The sequence below is a fragment of the Ranitomeya variabilis genome, chromosome 1 (assembly GCF_051348905.1).
Source record: "Ranitomeya variabilis isolate aRanVar5 chromosome 1, aRanVar5.hap1, whole genome shotgun sequence".
Classification (NCBI taxonomy): domain Eukaryota; kingdom Metazoa; phylum Chordata; class Amphibia; order Anura; family Dendrobatidae; genus Ranitomeya; species Ranitomeya variabilis.
In genome coordinates this window covers 761,946,629-761,963,249 of record NC_135232.1, presented here as the reverse complement: position 1 = coordinate 761,963,249, position 16,621 = coordinate 761,946,629, and the positions used below count along the sequence as shown (strand labels likewise).

General features: G+C 44.2%; 1 protein-coding gene across 1 annotated transcript in view; it reads left to right on the top strand.

Annotated features, from left to right (window-relative positions):
- LOC143783201 (serine/threonine-protein kinase PLK2-like) overlaps positions 1 to 16,621 on the top strand; it is a 114,086-nt gene that overhangs the window by 57,523 nt on the left and 39,942 nt on the right. The window contains exons 5-6 of the mRNA XM_077271624.1: positions 8,865 to 8,952; positions 9,032 to 9,127. Coding sequence (XP_077127739.1) covers positions 8,865 to 8,952; positions 9,032 to 9,127 — 184 coding nt within the window. The remainder of the gene's footprint in view (positions 1 to 8,864; positions 8,953 to 9,031; positions 9,128 to 16,621) is intronic.

Below are 16,621 nucleotides of genomic sequence, written 5' to 3'. Positions count from 1 at the left end.
TATATATATATATATATATATATATATATATATATATATACACTCACCGGCCACTTTATTAGGTACACCATGCTAGTAACAGGTTGGACCCCCTTTTGCCTTCAGAACTGCCTCAATTCTTTGTGGCATAGATTCAACAAGGTGCTGGAAGCATTCCTCAGAGATTTTGGTCCATATTGACATGATGGCATCACACAGTTGCCGCAGATTTGTCGGCTGCACATCCCAAAGATGCTCCATACAAGGCAGGATGGATCCATGCTTTCATGTTGTTTACGCCAAATTCTGACCCTACCATCTGAATGTCGCAGCAGAAATCGAGACTCATCAGACCAAGCAACGTTTTTCCAATCTTCTACTGTCCAATTTCGATGAGCTTGTACAAATTGTAGCCTCAGTTTCCTGTTCTTAGCTGAAAGGAGTGGTACCCGGTGTGGTCTTCTGCTGCTGTAGCCCATCTGTCTCAAAGTTCAACGCACTGTGCGTTCAGAGATGCTCTTAGGCCTACCTTGGTTGTAACGGGTGGCGATTTGAGTCACTGTTGCCTTTCTATCAGCTCGAACCAGTCTGCCCATTCTCCTCTGACCTCTGGCATCAACAAGGCATTTCCGCCCACAGAACTGCCGCTCACTGGATTTTTTTTCTTTTTCGGACCATTCTCTGTAAACCCTAGAGATGGTTGTGCGTGAAAATCCCAGTAGATCAGCAGTTTCTGAAATACTCAGACCAGCCCTTCTGGCACCAACAACCATGCCACGTTCAAAGGCACTCAAATCACCTTTCTTCCCCATACTGATGCTCGGTTTGAACTGCAGGAGATTGTCTTGACCATGTCTACATGCCTAAATGCACTGAGTTGCCGCCATGTGATTGGCTGATTAGAAATTAAGTGTTAACAAGAAGTTGGACAGGTGTACCTAATAAAGTGGCCGGTGAGTGTATACACACACAATAGTGAGATATGCAAATACTGGAGGTAGTACAAAAGTATAAGCAGAGGAAACATGTCAACCATGTGCTGGGCTGCATGGGCATGGGTGCCAGCTGGTTCCAGGTCCTTCCAGCATGTTACTCGATGTGGCCCCCTCATTAGAAGTGAAAAGCAAGCATGACAGTGAGAGAGAGCACATGGTCTTACACAGCCTTTATCCCCTTGGTCGGATAACTCCTTTCTTGGCCCCTGGGATGGTCCTTATCATCTTCTCCTGGGTGTTTGTAGCTGAGACACCCAAAACCTATGAAGAATCATAATTTCCCAAAGAAATGTCATAGTGTGGCGGTTCTGGCGCCATCAGACATAACCGGGTCCTCATTATGCTTGAGAACAAACACAGCTTTGCTACCTTGCTTCTACTAGCAGTTATGGGTAGTACCCTGGGGTACTAGAAAGGATCGAGACACTGGAAGGCGCTCAGCCCATTCCAGACATCTCGAAAATGTAACCGGCGTGTGGCAAGGATGTAATATAACTCTATATTCTCCTTAAATCTCCTTATGAAATCTTATCTGACTGAGGGACGCAGTTGCATAGCATGGGCTCCACAGGGGGTCTGTAATGATTCCTCCGCTCAGTGAATGATTGCTATGCTGTTCTATCGAAACTGTCTTGCTGAGTTGTCTGTGTCTTGATTGACAGCTTGGCTGTCCAATACTGTGATGGGCTTGCTGGACTGTCGGTGCCTTGACAGCTCTGCTTCCCAATCTGTGACTAGGATTTGTGGGACTTTCTGCAGGTGTCAGTGTTCTGGTGATCTCATAGCTACTTAACTGAACTGTCTGCCTCTGATCCCTGCCAGACGTCGTTTGTGTTTCTTGGTGAGTGTTAGCCCGATTCTGTTGCTCTGAGTTCTGATCTTCTGCTGCCTGACCCTTTGGACCGTGTTCTGTCTACCCCTTTGTTTGGTCCTTTGGCTTCTGATCCGCTATCTCTTGTTATTAACCGTGGACTGTGACCTGACTTACACCTTCATCTTTTCCCTTTGTTACTCTCTCGGTATTGACCCTGGAACGTCTGACTATTCTGCCTCACGGCCTGTCCTTGAGTGGTGACTAGCATTACAGGGTCATCCTGGATACTAGCTAGTGTATCTGGACCACCTGCTCAGCCATGTATCCTGTTACAGCTACATATATTGAAGGAGGATTGTAAGCTGTGGTTAAATCCCCCCATATTGTTCACACTACTAAATAGAGAATGTTACTCAGGCATCTCTCTATTGGGGAGCGTGCCTTATATACTTGATGCCTCCAAGCTATTGGCTGAGGGCATTTCCAAAGTGTGCACACTGCACCTTTAAGAATCAGGGAGTGCACGTGCAAACTAGGCTCATCACCGGGAGACCTATGCAGCATGTGCAATCCCAGAGAAACCATGGCAGGGAATGAGGACACTGCCACACAGCCAGGCAGTCAGTATGTCTTCATCCCTGCCAGGAGGAAGGAGAGGGAAATGCAGGGACGCCGGCATTAGCGTTACAAATCCCCAAACCATTATGCTTGCACCTCCATATTTTACAATCTTCACAGTGTAATATGGCTTAAATTATTTTTTATGGGTTGTCTCACAAACTGTCTGTGGCCTTTAAAACCCATAAGAATAATCTTACTTTCATCTGATTCCATGCAATGTTGTGTCACTTCTCTAGGCCTTCATCTTGTTTTCAGCAATGGTACTTTACAAATGTTTCTTGCAAATAGTTTGGCTTCATATCGGCATCTTCTGATGGTTACAGCACTCACGGGTAACTGAAGATCTTCTTTAATCTTCCTGGAGTTGATCATTGGATGCTTCTTTGCCATTCTTGTTATTCTATGATCTATGCAGAAGGTAGTATTTATTTTCCTATCATGTGTTTCGAGCTTTGTTTGCCATTTAAAACCTTGGAAATCTTTTTAGCTGAGCAGCCAATTGTTTTCTGCACTTCTTTATATGTTTTCCCCTCTGCAATCAACTTCTCAAAGAAAGTTCTTTTTCCTTCAGTACAATGTCTGGAACAAACCATTTTACACACTGAGCAAAGACTAAAACAAGCAGGTACATTTAGTGCCCCCCTTCTTTAAAGAGAACCTGTCACCCCGTTTTTTCCGTATGAGATAAAAATACTGTTAAATAGGGCCTGAGCTGTGCATTACAACAGTGTATTTTGTGGACCCCGATTCCCCACCCAGCATAGGTGGGGAATCGGGGTCCACAAAATACACTATTGTAATGCACAGCTCAGGCCCTATTTAACAGTATTTTTATCTCATACGGAAAAAACGGGGTGACAGGTTCCCCTTAAATAATGGCCATAATTGACACCTATATCTTTAGGCTGTGTGCACACGATGCGGAATTACTGCGGATCCGCAGTGGATTTTTCCACGCAGAAACGCTGCAGTTCTGCATAGTGATTTACAGTACAATGTAAATCAATAGAAAAAAAAAAAGCTGTGCTAATGGTGTGGAAAAATCCGCATGAAAACCGCTGCAGAACAAAAGAAGTAGCATGCTACTTCTTTTGTGCAGAACTGCAGCGTTTCTGACCCCTTCCATAATAGAAATCCGCAGGGGTAAAAAACGCAGAAAATCCACACAAAATCCGCATAAAATCCGCGGCAAATCCGCACCTGCGTTTTCTGCCAGGAGATGCGGATTTTGTGCTGAAAATTCTGCACCCCAATCCGCAACGTGTGCACATAGCCTTACAGAATAAATGACCTCACTAATTAAAGTCCGCTAAGCTATTAAGTAGAACACCATGAAATGTGCCAATTACACCCAATTAGCAGTGTACACGTCATGACTGTTGATTCTGTTGGTTGCCCATTACTCACCTACACCTAGGTATGAATTTTTTCCCAAATTATATGATCTTTTCTGCCAAAAACAGTAATTAAACACATTAGTGATGTTTGACTGCTATTATTTTGCACATAACTGTATCAATATCTTATCAGATACAGATGACCCTATTAGAAAGCATTTATGGTCAAATATTAAACATTTTCCTTCTGACTCTGCTTTTATGACCTCAGCTAATTAATTGGTGTAAAATAAACCCTAAAAATCATTAAATCATTAAGATGAGTTCAGTTGAAATGTACTGTAAGTAGAAGTGGCAGACAAGTTGAATATATCCTGGGTCATGTTGGCCTGTCTGGAAATGCTATGTTTATCCATCAATATAAATGATGCGCAATGTTGATGATAGAGTTACTAGAAATAACTGTAATTGAGAGCATGTGCTGAAAATAAACCGTTCTTAATATTAGAAATAGACCGACTCGTCATCCTTGTACCCCTTCAGTGAACCTCTACCCCTTTGTGATCTCCTGCAGACATGTCAGAAATTCTACTAGATACAAATATATAACCCAGACACAGTTACAGAGCCACTTTTAGCAGGGACTTCAGCGAAACGCATGCCATCTTTTCTAATGATATCCAGTTCCTCTGTCTGCAGCTAAAGCTAACTTTACAGCCTCTATTAGGCTATGTCTCCACAGAACGTCTTTACGGTGGGCCTCCCGCAGCGGAGATGCCACAGTGATGTCTGCGGAAGTATTTAATGCTGAGGATGTCACTCCGATATAGATGCTGGGATCTGAAACACTCAGCTCTTGTCAATTTACGCTGCAGATGTTTTTCAACTCATGTGAATAATAATAATTGTATTTTATATAGCACCAACATATTCCGCAGCACTTTACAACTAAGCGTAAATGAGACTTTTTAAAATCTCCTTTACTGTAAAACACAACAGATTTTCTAAAACCCCAATAGACATATTCAAATCCACAGCAAGAAGTTTTCTGACTTGTAAACTGAAAAGTATTTCCACTTTTGAAGATGCTTTCTGTTTAAATCACTGACCATTTTATGACTTGTGATTGCAGTCAGTGAATGACTTTGCGCAGAGCCAGTACAGCTTTCAGCTGAGAAGTGGATACAACTTTCTGCAGTCTGGGATCTTGTGATATAAAGACTCACACTATGATACAATAGCACATAGCCCAGACAAGATATGATTTTTTTCAATTCTTAGCTATCGGCATGGCCACTTCGGCCCACATTTTCACCCCCTGGATGTAAACAATTATTTCATTTGGTGACATCAAACACCAATCTGCTACATTAGAAGGCTGCATACTTTTTCATTGTACAGTAATTAGGCAATGTTGACTTTTATTTGTAAAAACTGCCATGAATTTCATGTGGTTTTTCCCACGCGGGCACTTAATAGTCTTCCAAAATAGTGATGAGCGAGTGTACTCGTTGCTCGGGTTTTCCCGAACACGCTCGGGTGACCTCCAAATATTTATGACTGCTCAGAGATTTATTTTTCATCGCGGCAGCTGAATGATTTACAGCTACTAGCCAGCCTGAGTACATGTGGGGGTTGCCTTGTTGCTAGGGAATTCCCACATGTAATCAAGCAGGCTAGTAGCTGTAAATCATCCAGCTGCGGTGATGAAAACTAAATCTCTAAGCAGTCATAAATACTCGGAGACCACCCAAACGTGCTCGGGAAAACCCAAGCAACGAGTACACTCGCTCATCACTATTCCTATACCAGCTTGGAATTTGAAAAAAAAAACCTATAAAAATACGCAACAATGAATGCTGCAAAACAAAAACTGTCACTGCTATCAAAGCATTTAATTTTTACCTATTGACTTTTTAAAAAAAAAAAATGAATAAAAATGCAAGTAACGACTCCCAAGAAAAAATGTACATGAATATATATTTACCAAAAGGCACATACTGCATACCTCCCAACTTTTGAAGATGGGAAAGAGGGATAAAGTTTGCGGCGCGCCACGCATTCAGCGGCAAGTTTTAGGCCACGCCTCTGACCACACCCGTTCATAACTAGTCACACCGATATCCACATCCCAACCACACCCATTTAGCACTGCTGATCACAGTTTCATAAAGAAAAATTATAAACAAAAAAATATGGCCTCACATGATGCTCCATACTGTATAATTGCCACACATAATGCTCAATACTGTATAATGGCCACACAGTGCTCCATACTGTATAATGGCCCCACAATGCTCCATACTGTATAATGGCCCCACATGATGCTCCATACTGTATAATGACCACACATGATGCTCCATACTGTATAATGACCACACATGATGCTCCATACTGTATAATGGCCCCACATGATGCCCCATACTGTATATTGGCTGCACATGATGCTCCATACTGTATAATGGCCCCACAATGCTCCATACTGTATAATGGCCCCACATGATGCTCCATACTGTATAATGGCCCCACATGATGCTCCATACTATATATTGGCTGCACATGATGCTCCATACTGTATAATGACCCCACATGATGCTCCATACTGTATATTGGCTGCACATGATGCTCCATACTGTATAATGGCCACATATGATGCTCCATACTGTATAATGACCCCACATGATGCTCCATACTGTATAATGGCCGCACATGATGCTCCATACTGTATAATGGCCCCACATGATACTCCATACTGTATAATGACCACACATGATGCTCCATGCTGTATAATAACTGCACATGATGCTCCATACTGTATGTTGGCTGCACATGATGCTCCATACTGTATAATGACTGCACATGATGCTCCATACTGTATAATGACCCCACATGATGCTCCATACTGTATAATGATGGCTCTGCTCCGTACACCTCGTACACATTCAGCTCCACTCCATACACCTCGTACACATTCAGCTCCGCTCCATACACCTCGTACATATTTAGCTCTGCTCCATACACCTCATACACACACGGCTCCGCTCCATACACCTTATACACACACGGCTCCATTCCGTACACCTCGCACACATTCAGCTCTGCTCCATATACCTCATACACATTCAGCTCCGCTCCATACACCTCATACACACACGGCTCCACTCCATACACATCGTATACACATGGCTCTGCTACATCCACACTGTAAACACCTCCTGACCACACACAAGGCAGCTTACTTACCTCATCCAGCAGCACCATGGCAAGTTGGCAACCAGCACAGCCGAGTCCTGTAATCCACGGAGGTCCCGATCATGTGACCCCTGACTCCTCCCCTCCTGTGACCTCATCACAGGTCCTGTGCGCACAGAGCTGGCAGCCAATATGTGATGTAAGGCTCTGCGGGTGCAGGGATGACCGGCTGATACGTGTCCCCTCTCTCTCCTTCTCTGAACTGTACCGCACAGGCACACTGGAAGACTCAGGAACATACGGACGGGGAAGGGGCGTGGCCTAACACAAGGGGGCGTGTGACGGCTGCTTCTCCTGTTGTCTGCGGGAAGCAGAGTGTCCCGTGCAGGACAGCGGGGAAAAGCATCAAAACCGGGACAGTCCCGCACAATGAGGGACGGTTGGGAGCTATGCATACAGTACCTCACTATAAGGCACACAGACACATGGGGCAGGGTTAAGTCCACTAACTTTCATGCACTGATACGTGTGCACAATGGCAACCACACAGCTGCTATGGCGAAACTGCTCACCTTCTTACCTGCTTGGCGTCTGGCTTTCAACAGTATCTGCATTCTCAGGACACAGATACAGTTACATGCTAAGGTGGAGCAGGGAGCCGTCAGCTGCCTCTCCCACCATTCAACCTGTACATTTTACTCTGAGTCTCAGCACAGCAGGGGTAGTGACATGACTAGATTGAGCCTATGGTGGGCAGCCTTAGTCCTCACAGTGTCCAGAGCAGAACCGTAGATCTAGGTTTGTTGTTTTTGTCATCATGCTGTGTGTGTGGGAAGGGTGGGCTGTGGAGGCCTTGATACTATGTGTAGAGGTGGTCATTATATAGTGTAGGGGCCATTATACTGTGTGTGGGGACTCTGGAGGCCATGATAAGGTGTGTGGGGGTCATGATACTCTGGTGTGATGAGGCGGCTATGATGTTTTGTGGGGGCCATCATACCTGTGGGAATGTCTGTGGAAGGGATCATGCTGTGGGGGCATCATACAAAGAAAAGTGGCAGAGGACATCATACTCTGTGGGGGTGGAAGTGTATGGAGGTCATGCTGTGGATATATTATACTGTGGGGGGCTGATTGGGGGCATCACGCTGTGTGTGGTGGGTTTTATGGGGGGTATCATGCTGTGAGGACATTGTAATTTCTGGGCAGACTGTGGAAGCATCATACTATGGGGGGGTTACTGTGGTGGCATCATACTGTATGGGGGCACTGCATGGGCAAATTGTGTGGGGGATTTAACTGTAGAGGTATTATACTATGTAGGGGGCTTTTAGGATAGCATTAATAATGAGCGAGTATGCTCATTACTCGAGATTTCCGAGCATGCTCGGGTGTTCTCCAAGTATTTTGGGCGTGCTCGAAAATTATGTTTGAGACCCCGCAGCTTCATGATTTGCGGCTGCTAGACAGCTTGAATACAAGTGGTGATTCCCTAACAAACAGGCAATCCCTGTCAGAAATTGACAGCGGCATTTAACTAGTTAACAGCCGTTGGTGGATCGTGATTCCACCCTCGGCTATTGCGGCCACATGTCAGCTGTATAGATCAGCTGTCATGTGTCCGGAACGGTGCAGGATTATCGCCGGAGACCGCACCAAACTGGGGGAGTCCAACATCGGCGTACTATTGCACCCGATGTCGGAAAGGGGTTGCTTAGGAGAATATAGCATGTATAAAGTTACATCTTCAACCATAAGGCAAATGTCATTACTCACATGCTTTCATAAACATTTTGAATCTGTTTATTTTGATTGAGTGGCCGTGGCATACCTTGTCCATAGACATCTCATTGATATATTAATCAATATAGATGTAGAACTGAAATGACAAATCCTATTAATGCATACTTTACTAAATCTTTTTAGGTAATTTTTTCATTGCCAAGAACATGGTTGTAAAAATTGGAGACCTTGGATTGGCAACAACTGTTGGGCAGTGTGGAAAAATCCCAGGGTAAGGATTTAATAAACTGTGACTGTTGTCCATGATTGTGCACTTCCAAATTGTCTGACTGATGTCCTTTTCATGACAGCGTCATATGTGGCACCCCAAACTATCTATCTCCAGAGGTTCTAGCCAAGGATGGCCACTCCTTTAAATCTGACATCTGGGCTCTTGGATGTATAATGTAAGATAAGTTTGGTAAATTGTTAATATCTTTGAGAAAATTTCCATATTGTTTGCCATCTCTAAGCTAGTTTGCAGTTTATGACTGTATTTGTTGTAAGAGATTAACAAATAGATGTGGTGCACTGTACTCGATGGTAGCCAAAACAGGGCCCTGCCTCTTGTGATTACTAGTCTCCTCCAACGTTATAATGTGCGTTGTGCCAACTCATTAGCAGGAGGCACCTCGGATGCCAATGTGGCAGCCCATGAGTTCGGGTACCAAAGTAGTGCTGCCTTCCTCTCGGGGAGGGTAGTGCTATGCCTGGAGACAAGAGGGATCCCTTTGGCAGGTTATCCCACACACAACACATTCTAACTCCAGGCCAGGAGGGGGAGCTCAAAACCCTGTTTTAGGGGAGCTTCCCTGAGATATATAGATTCTGGTCTGGAGGAGGAGTCAAGTCAGTCTGAGAGAGTCTGAGAGTGAAGAGAGACAGGAAAGGAGCAGAGGAGTGATTGAGGGCTCAAGGATGCTGCGATTGGCCCCACTAGGAGCCAGAGCGCAGAAACTGGGCACCGGGAGCCCGAGGTTGTGGATAACTGCATGGTCCACAGCAAAACCGGAGGCCATAGGACTATACTTAAACTGCCCGTACAGCACCTGAGGTATAGCAGCAGTTAGAGCCTGGAGCCACCCTGTCAGAGACCCCAAGAAAACGGCTCAAGCTGCCTACCGTGCAGGTACTCTCCCAGGACAGGAGAGAAACGGGGTACCTTGCCAGCAAACTACAGAGAGCAAGGGACCAGGAAAGCAGCGCTTAGTGGAAGGCTCCCAACCTGACCTGCCAAGGGGATTTCCGCTTGTTTCTGGGCTGCCTGGACTCCTTCTGTACCTGTTGCCGGTACCCTGGACTGTGGCCTGCTACCACCAGTAAACCAGGTAAAGACTGCAACCCTGGGTCTCCCATTATTTACCAGCAACACATCAACCCTGCCATACACCTTGGGAGCCCTGAGGACCCCGCTTCACCTGTGGGAAGTGTCACCATCTTGCTGCCACATCACCCCAGCAGCGTCGGTCCCTATTGACCGAGAACCACAGGTGGTGTCACGAAAATAGACTTTTACATTTCCCTTAAAAGACCTTTCCCCTTTAATTGAGTCCCAGGGCCACGGACCGGGTCACAGCCACCGTGACATACCTTTTAAGTGCGACCGGACCAGGTACCGAGTATCCCCATTGCCCTGGTGGGCGACTCACCAACATTGTAGTGTGAGCTGAGGAAGTTTGTATTGTCCTGGTCTGTGATCCATGGAGTATTGACGAGGACAGTGGACCAGGGAAGAGCGGATCATTTTGCACATTACAATTAATTGTACAACTGCAACTCCCATGATGCAGTGCTACTGGCTGACTCTCATGACATGGTCATAGAATGTTAGAGTTGGAAGGGACCTCTAGGGTCATTGCGTTCAACTCCTTGCTGAATGCAGGATTCACTGAACCATCTCAGACAGATGTCTGTCCAGCCTCTGGAGACTTCCATTGAAGGAGAACTCACCACCACCAGCCTTTTCCACTCATTGATCACACTCTGTGATGGGAATGTTAGTTTCAAAATAGCTGGAGAACCAGAGTTTGCGGACCACACATCATTACAAAGCATACAATTATTTGTATATCTCTTCTGCCTTATGATTTATGTAGAATACTAAAGGGAATGTGTCATCGTGGTTATGCTGCCCTCTCAGAAGGCAAAGTAGTGACAGACATGCTGATTTTGGCGGTGTCTGAATATGGTGCCATTTTTTCTGAAATGTACAGTTCTTTTCATTTGCAGCAGACTGCCAGTGGTAAGAGCTAGAAGTCAAGCAAATTCATGGGATGTGGCCTTCACCTGTCATTCTGATTGATAGATTTAGCTTATTATTAAGCATTATCAGTGGCAGTAGGGTACACTTCATGAATTCGCTGGACTTCTATAAAGTTCTCAGCTTTTCCATTGCGCTGCAGAGAATGAACTGTAAGTTTCAGAATAACTGCACCTTAGCCTGCCAATCATAATCAGCAAGTCCATCAATACTGCATGCTGCCCTTAAAGAGTGCACAATAAACCTAAAGTGTGAACATAGCCCTAGTTTCTTAGTGCTTTTACAATCCCACTTTAACAGTTTATAGGCCACTCAGTATGTGACAGTGAAATGTGTTTGTGCCCCCAGAAGAAGCAAAAGTGAAGCCAGATTATGTGGACTTTCTCAGCATATAGAGGTTCTTATTTCGCTAAGTATTTTTCATTGCACAGTTGTATTTTTTCATATCTTAATGGTGTATCTGCCCTTACTGTGGTTACACTTGGCATTTTCAGCATTTATAGTGATATTTTGAGGAACATGTATTATATGCCCAATTACCTAATCATTTATGTTATTTTTTGGACTAACCCTGTGACCACTGCCTTTTTTTAAAATTCCATTTTTTTAACCCCTTCACCCCAAGCCTGTTTTCATCTTCCTGACCAGGCCAAATTTTACAATTCTGACCATTGTCACTTTATGTGGTTACAACTCTGGAACACTTCAACATATGCCGGTGATTCTGAGATTCTTTTCTCCTGACATATTGTACTTCATAAATAAAGTGAAAGTTTATTCACAGCCAACATGTGATAATGACAGAATATTTAAATCCAGAGTTTTGGCATTGTCCTTTTTCAAGGGTATCTGTGTATATGATAAACTGATAGACAAAATCACATACAAATTAAATTCCATAAATATGGTATGGTGGTGGTATAACACATACATTTATTTAGATACATTAATCAAACTGAGGAATTACATCATTCAACAATGGAAGAACAAAGCAATCATTAAACCTTGCAATTTACATCAGGGTTGTCTGATGGGTCTGGGCTTTCCCTCCTGGCTGTTCCGGCTGCCAGTCCCTTGGGGGTCAGCTGCCGTGCGTCCATAGTCTGTCCTAGAATAGCATCTGGCGATCATCGGAGGCGAGCCTAACCCCACCATAAAGGGCTCTAGTGAAAAGTGAGGTGCACGACCCTCCAGGCTCTCCTCAGATCACCACAAAGTGGTTCCACCATTCCTGTTACAATTGTATTTATATAAATGTAGGTGTTATACCACCTCCATACCATAAATATGGTGTTTAATTTGTATGTTATTTTGTCTATCACTTTATTATGTATACACAGATAACCTTGAGAAAGCCATAATGCCGAAACGGTCAATTTAAATATTCTGTTATTATCACATGTTGGCTGTGAATAAAATTTCACTCTATTTATCTTCATCTCACGTGTCGTATCTGCAGTGACCAAGGTTTATTTTTCTGGATTTGATCTGTTATTCCTTCATTGCATCTATCCCCGTACATTCCTGTATAGTGCAGAAAATAAGTATTTGATACACTACCGATTTTGCAAGTTTTCCCACCTACAGAGAATGAAGAGGTCTGTCATTTTTGTCGTAGGTACACTTCACCTGTGAGAGACAGAATCTTATTAAAAAAATACAGAAAATCACAGTGTATGATTCATAATTAATTTTCATTTTATTGCATGAAATAAGTATTTGATACAATAGAAAAATAGAACTTAATCTTTTGTGCATAAAACCTTTGTTTGCACTTACAGAGGTCAGACGTTTCCTGTAGTTCTTGACCAAGTTTACACACACTGCAGCAGCGATTTTGTCCAACTTCTCCATACAGATCTTCTCCAAATCTTTCAGGTTTCGGAGCTGCCGCTGGGCAACATTGCGCTTCAGCTCCCTCAGATTTTCTATTGGATTCAGATCTAGAGACTGGCTAGGACACTCCATGACCTTGACATGCTTCTTACAGAGCCAATTCTTAGTTGCTCTTGCTGTGTGTTTCTGGTCATTGTCATGCTAGAATACCCAGCCACGAACCATCTTCGATGTTATTACTGAGGGAAGGAGGTTGTTGGCCAAAATCTTGTGATACATGACACCCCATCCATTGTCCCTTTAATATGGTGCAGATATCCTGTCCCCTTTGCAGAAAAGCACCCCCAAAGTATGCTTCCCCACCATGCTTCATGGTTGGGATGGTGTTCTTGGGGTTGTACTCATCCTTCGTCTTCCTCCAAATACGGCAAGTGGAAATGATACTAAAAAGTTCTATTTTGGTCTCATCTGACCACATTACCACTCCCATGCCTCCTTTGGATCATCTAGATGGTCATTGGTGAACTTCAAACGATCCTGGACATGTGCAGGGGTGAGCAGGGGACCTTGTGTGCCCTGCAGGATTTTAATCCATGATGGCGTAATGTGTTACTAACGGTAACATTTAAGACTGTGCTTCCAGCTATCTTCAGGTCATTGACCAGGTCCTCACATGTAGTTCTGGGCTGATTTTAGACTTTTATTATTTTTGGTAGAGCATTGAACAGCAAGGTGGATTGTTGCTGAGGGGGGGGAAAAAAAATAAATCTTTAAATCTTCAGCTTAGCGAGTGTGAGCGAGCTGAGTGTGACCTGAGCGTAAGTGTGAACGGCGGTAAGTGTGACTTGTGATTCAGTGAAGAGGTATTTGGAAAGCCTTTAAGAAATACCTGTGTGAATTGGTGTGAGTTGCTGAATTGGGAGTAGCTATATTCACAAGGGGTTAACTTAGGGTGGGGGCTCATAATTAAGGGGTTATAAGGGGCAGCTGTTTGGGACTCAAGTCCTTTTTGGTAGAGCATTGAACAGCAAGGTGGATTGTTGCTGGGGGGGGAAAAAAAAAAACATTAAATCTTCAGCTTAGCGAGTGTGACCTGAGCGTAAGTGTGAACGGCGGTAAGTGTGTGACTTGTGATTCAGTGAAGAGGTATTTGGAAAGCCTTTAAGAAATACCTGTGTGAATTGGTGTGAGTTGCTGAATTGGGAGTAGCTATATTCACATGGGGTTAACTTAGGTTGGGGGCTCATAATTAAGGGGTTATAAGGGGCAGCTGTTTGGGACTCAAGTCCTTTTTGGTAGAGCATTGAACAGCAAGGTGGATTGTTGCTGAGGGGGAAAAACAAACAAACATTAAATCTTCAGCTTAGCGAGTGTGAGCGAGCTGAGTGTGACCTGAGTGTAAGTGTGAACGGCGGTAAGTGTGACTTGTGATTCAGTGACTTTGGATTCAGGGAGTTTCCAAGGGAGGAATTGCTGAATTACTGTCTGTATTTTATTAATACTTTGCATTTATTTTTATTTAACGTTTCTGTCTGTTGCAATCCCCATTAGGAAATGTGCTCCACTATTGTTAATGCCATCCAATGTACATCTTGCCACATGTATGCAGTCCTTGAGCAGCCGGTCGAGGGTGCATACTGCTGTGCGAGATGTGAGCACGTTGAGCATTTGGAAGCCCAGATTCTTGATCTAAATGTGCAGCTGGCAACACTAAGATCCATAGACAATATGGAGAGCAGACACTCAATGGGATAGATGAGGGGGGGGATGGTAGGATGGAGCTGCAGGACAGTAGCTAGCTGGGTGACATTCAGAAAGTGGGGTAGAGTCCTGATCTGGCACACCCCAATAAGTTTGCTAAGTTGGCAGATGAGGGGGGTGCCAGTACAGGGGTAGCACTGCTGCAGCCAGGCATGTCCTCTGAAAGCCAGAGGAGTGACTGCTACAGTAAGGACGGAAATAGGAGAGCAGTACAGGCCAGACAGGTGCTGGTAGTGGGGGACTCAATTATTAGGGGAACAGATAGGGCAATCTGTCAAAAAGACAGGGATCGTCGGACGGTGTGCTGCCTACCTGGCGCTCGAGTCCGACACATCGCTGATCGGGTGGACAGATTACTGGGAGGGGCTGGTGAGGACCCAGCGGTCATGGTGCACATTGGCACAAATTACAAAGTTAGAGGTAGGTGGAAGGTCCATAAAGATGATTTCAGGGAATTAGGCTGCAAGCTGAAAGCAAGGACCTCCAACGTGGTATTTTCCGAAATACTGCCTGTACCACGTGCCACGCCAGAGAGGCAACGGGAGATTAGGGAGGTTAATAAGTGGCTCAAGAATTGGTGTAGGAAGAAGGGGTTTGGGTTACTGCAGAACTGGGTCGACTTCTCAGTTGGCTACAGGCTCTACGCTAGGGACGGGCTGCACCTCAATGGGGAAGGTGCAGCTGTGCTGGGGGAGAAAATGGCTAGAAGGTTGGAGGAGTGTTTAAACTAGGGATTGGGGGGGAGGGTATTCAATTTATAGGAGGGGAAGATAGGGCAGATAGAGACCTGGGCACAAATAAGGAAGTTGGGGGTGGCGGTGGCATGGGGGGTGGGGTTAGAACAGTTAATAATTTAAGAAAGAATAGAGGTACAGAGAGGAACATCAAGTGCATGTATACTAATGCCAGAAGCCTCGCCAACAAAATGGACGAATTAGAATTAATGTTGTTGGAGCATAATTATGACATGGTGGGGATATCTGAAACATGGCTGGATGAGAGCCATGACTGGGCTGTTACCTTGCAGGGCTATAGCCTTTTCAGAAATGACCGTACAGATAAGCGAGGGGGAGGAGTGTGTCTGTATGTAAAATCTTCCTTAAAACCCATCCGGCATGATAATATAGGTGAATTTAATGAAAATGTAGAGTCCCTGTGGGTGGAGATAAGGGGAGGGGGAAAAAATAATAAATTACTGATAGGGGTTTGTTATAAATCTCCAAAAATAATGGAAGCAATGGAGAATATCCTCGTAAAGCAAATAGATGAAGCTGCGACTCAAGGAGAAGTCATTATTATGGGGGACTTCAACTACTCTGAAATAGATTGGGGAACAGAAACCTGCAGTTCCAGAAAAGGTAATCGGTTTTTGACAACTATGAGAGACAATTACCTTTCACAACTGGTTCAGGACCCAACAAGAAGAGGGGCACTGCTAGACCTAATATTAACAAACAGGCCAGACCGCATATCAAATAAAAGGGTTGGGGGTCACTTGGGGAATAGTGATCACAAAATAATACGTTTTCGTGTATCCTTTAATAAGATGTGTAGCAGAGGGGTGACAAGGACACTAAACTTCAGGAGGGCAAATTTCCAACGGATGAGAGATGATCTTGGTGCAATTAACTGGGACGATATCCTGAGACATAAAAATACACAAAGAAAATGGGAGACGTTTATTAGCATCCTGGATAGGACCTGTGCACAGTATATACCGTATGGGAATAAACATACTAGAAATAGGAGGAAACCAATATGGCTAAATAGAGCTGTAAGGGGCGCAATAGGTGACAAAAAGAAAGCATTTAGAGAATTAAAGGAAGTAGGTAGTGATGAGGCATTAAATAAATACAAAAAATTAAATAAATTCTGTAAAAAGCAAGTCAAGGCTGCAAAGATTGAGACAGAGAGACTCATTGCCAGAGAGAGTAAAAATAATCCCAAAATATTCTTTAATTACATAGTAGTAAGAAACTAAAAAATGAAAGTGTTGGCCCCCTTAAAAATAGTCTGTGGGAAATGGTGGATGAGGATGAGGATG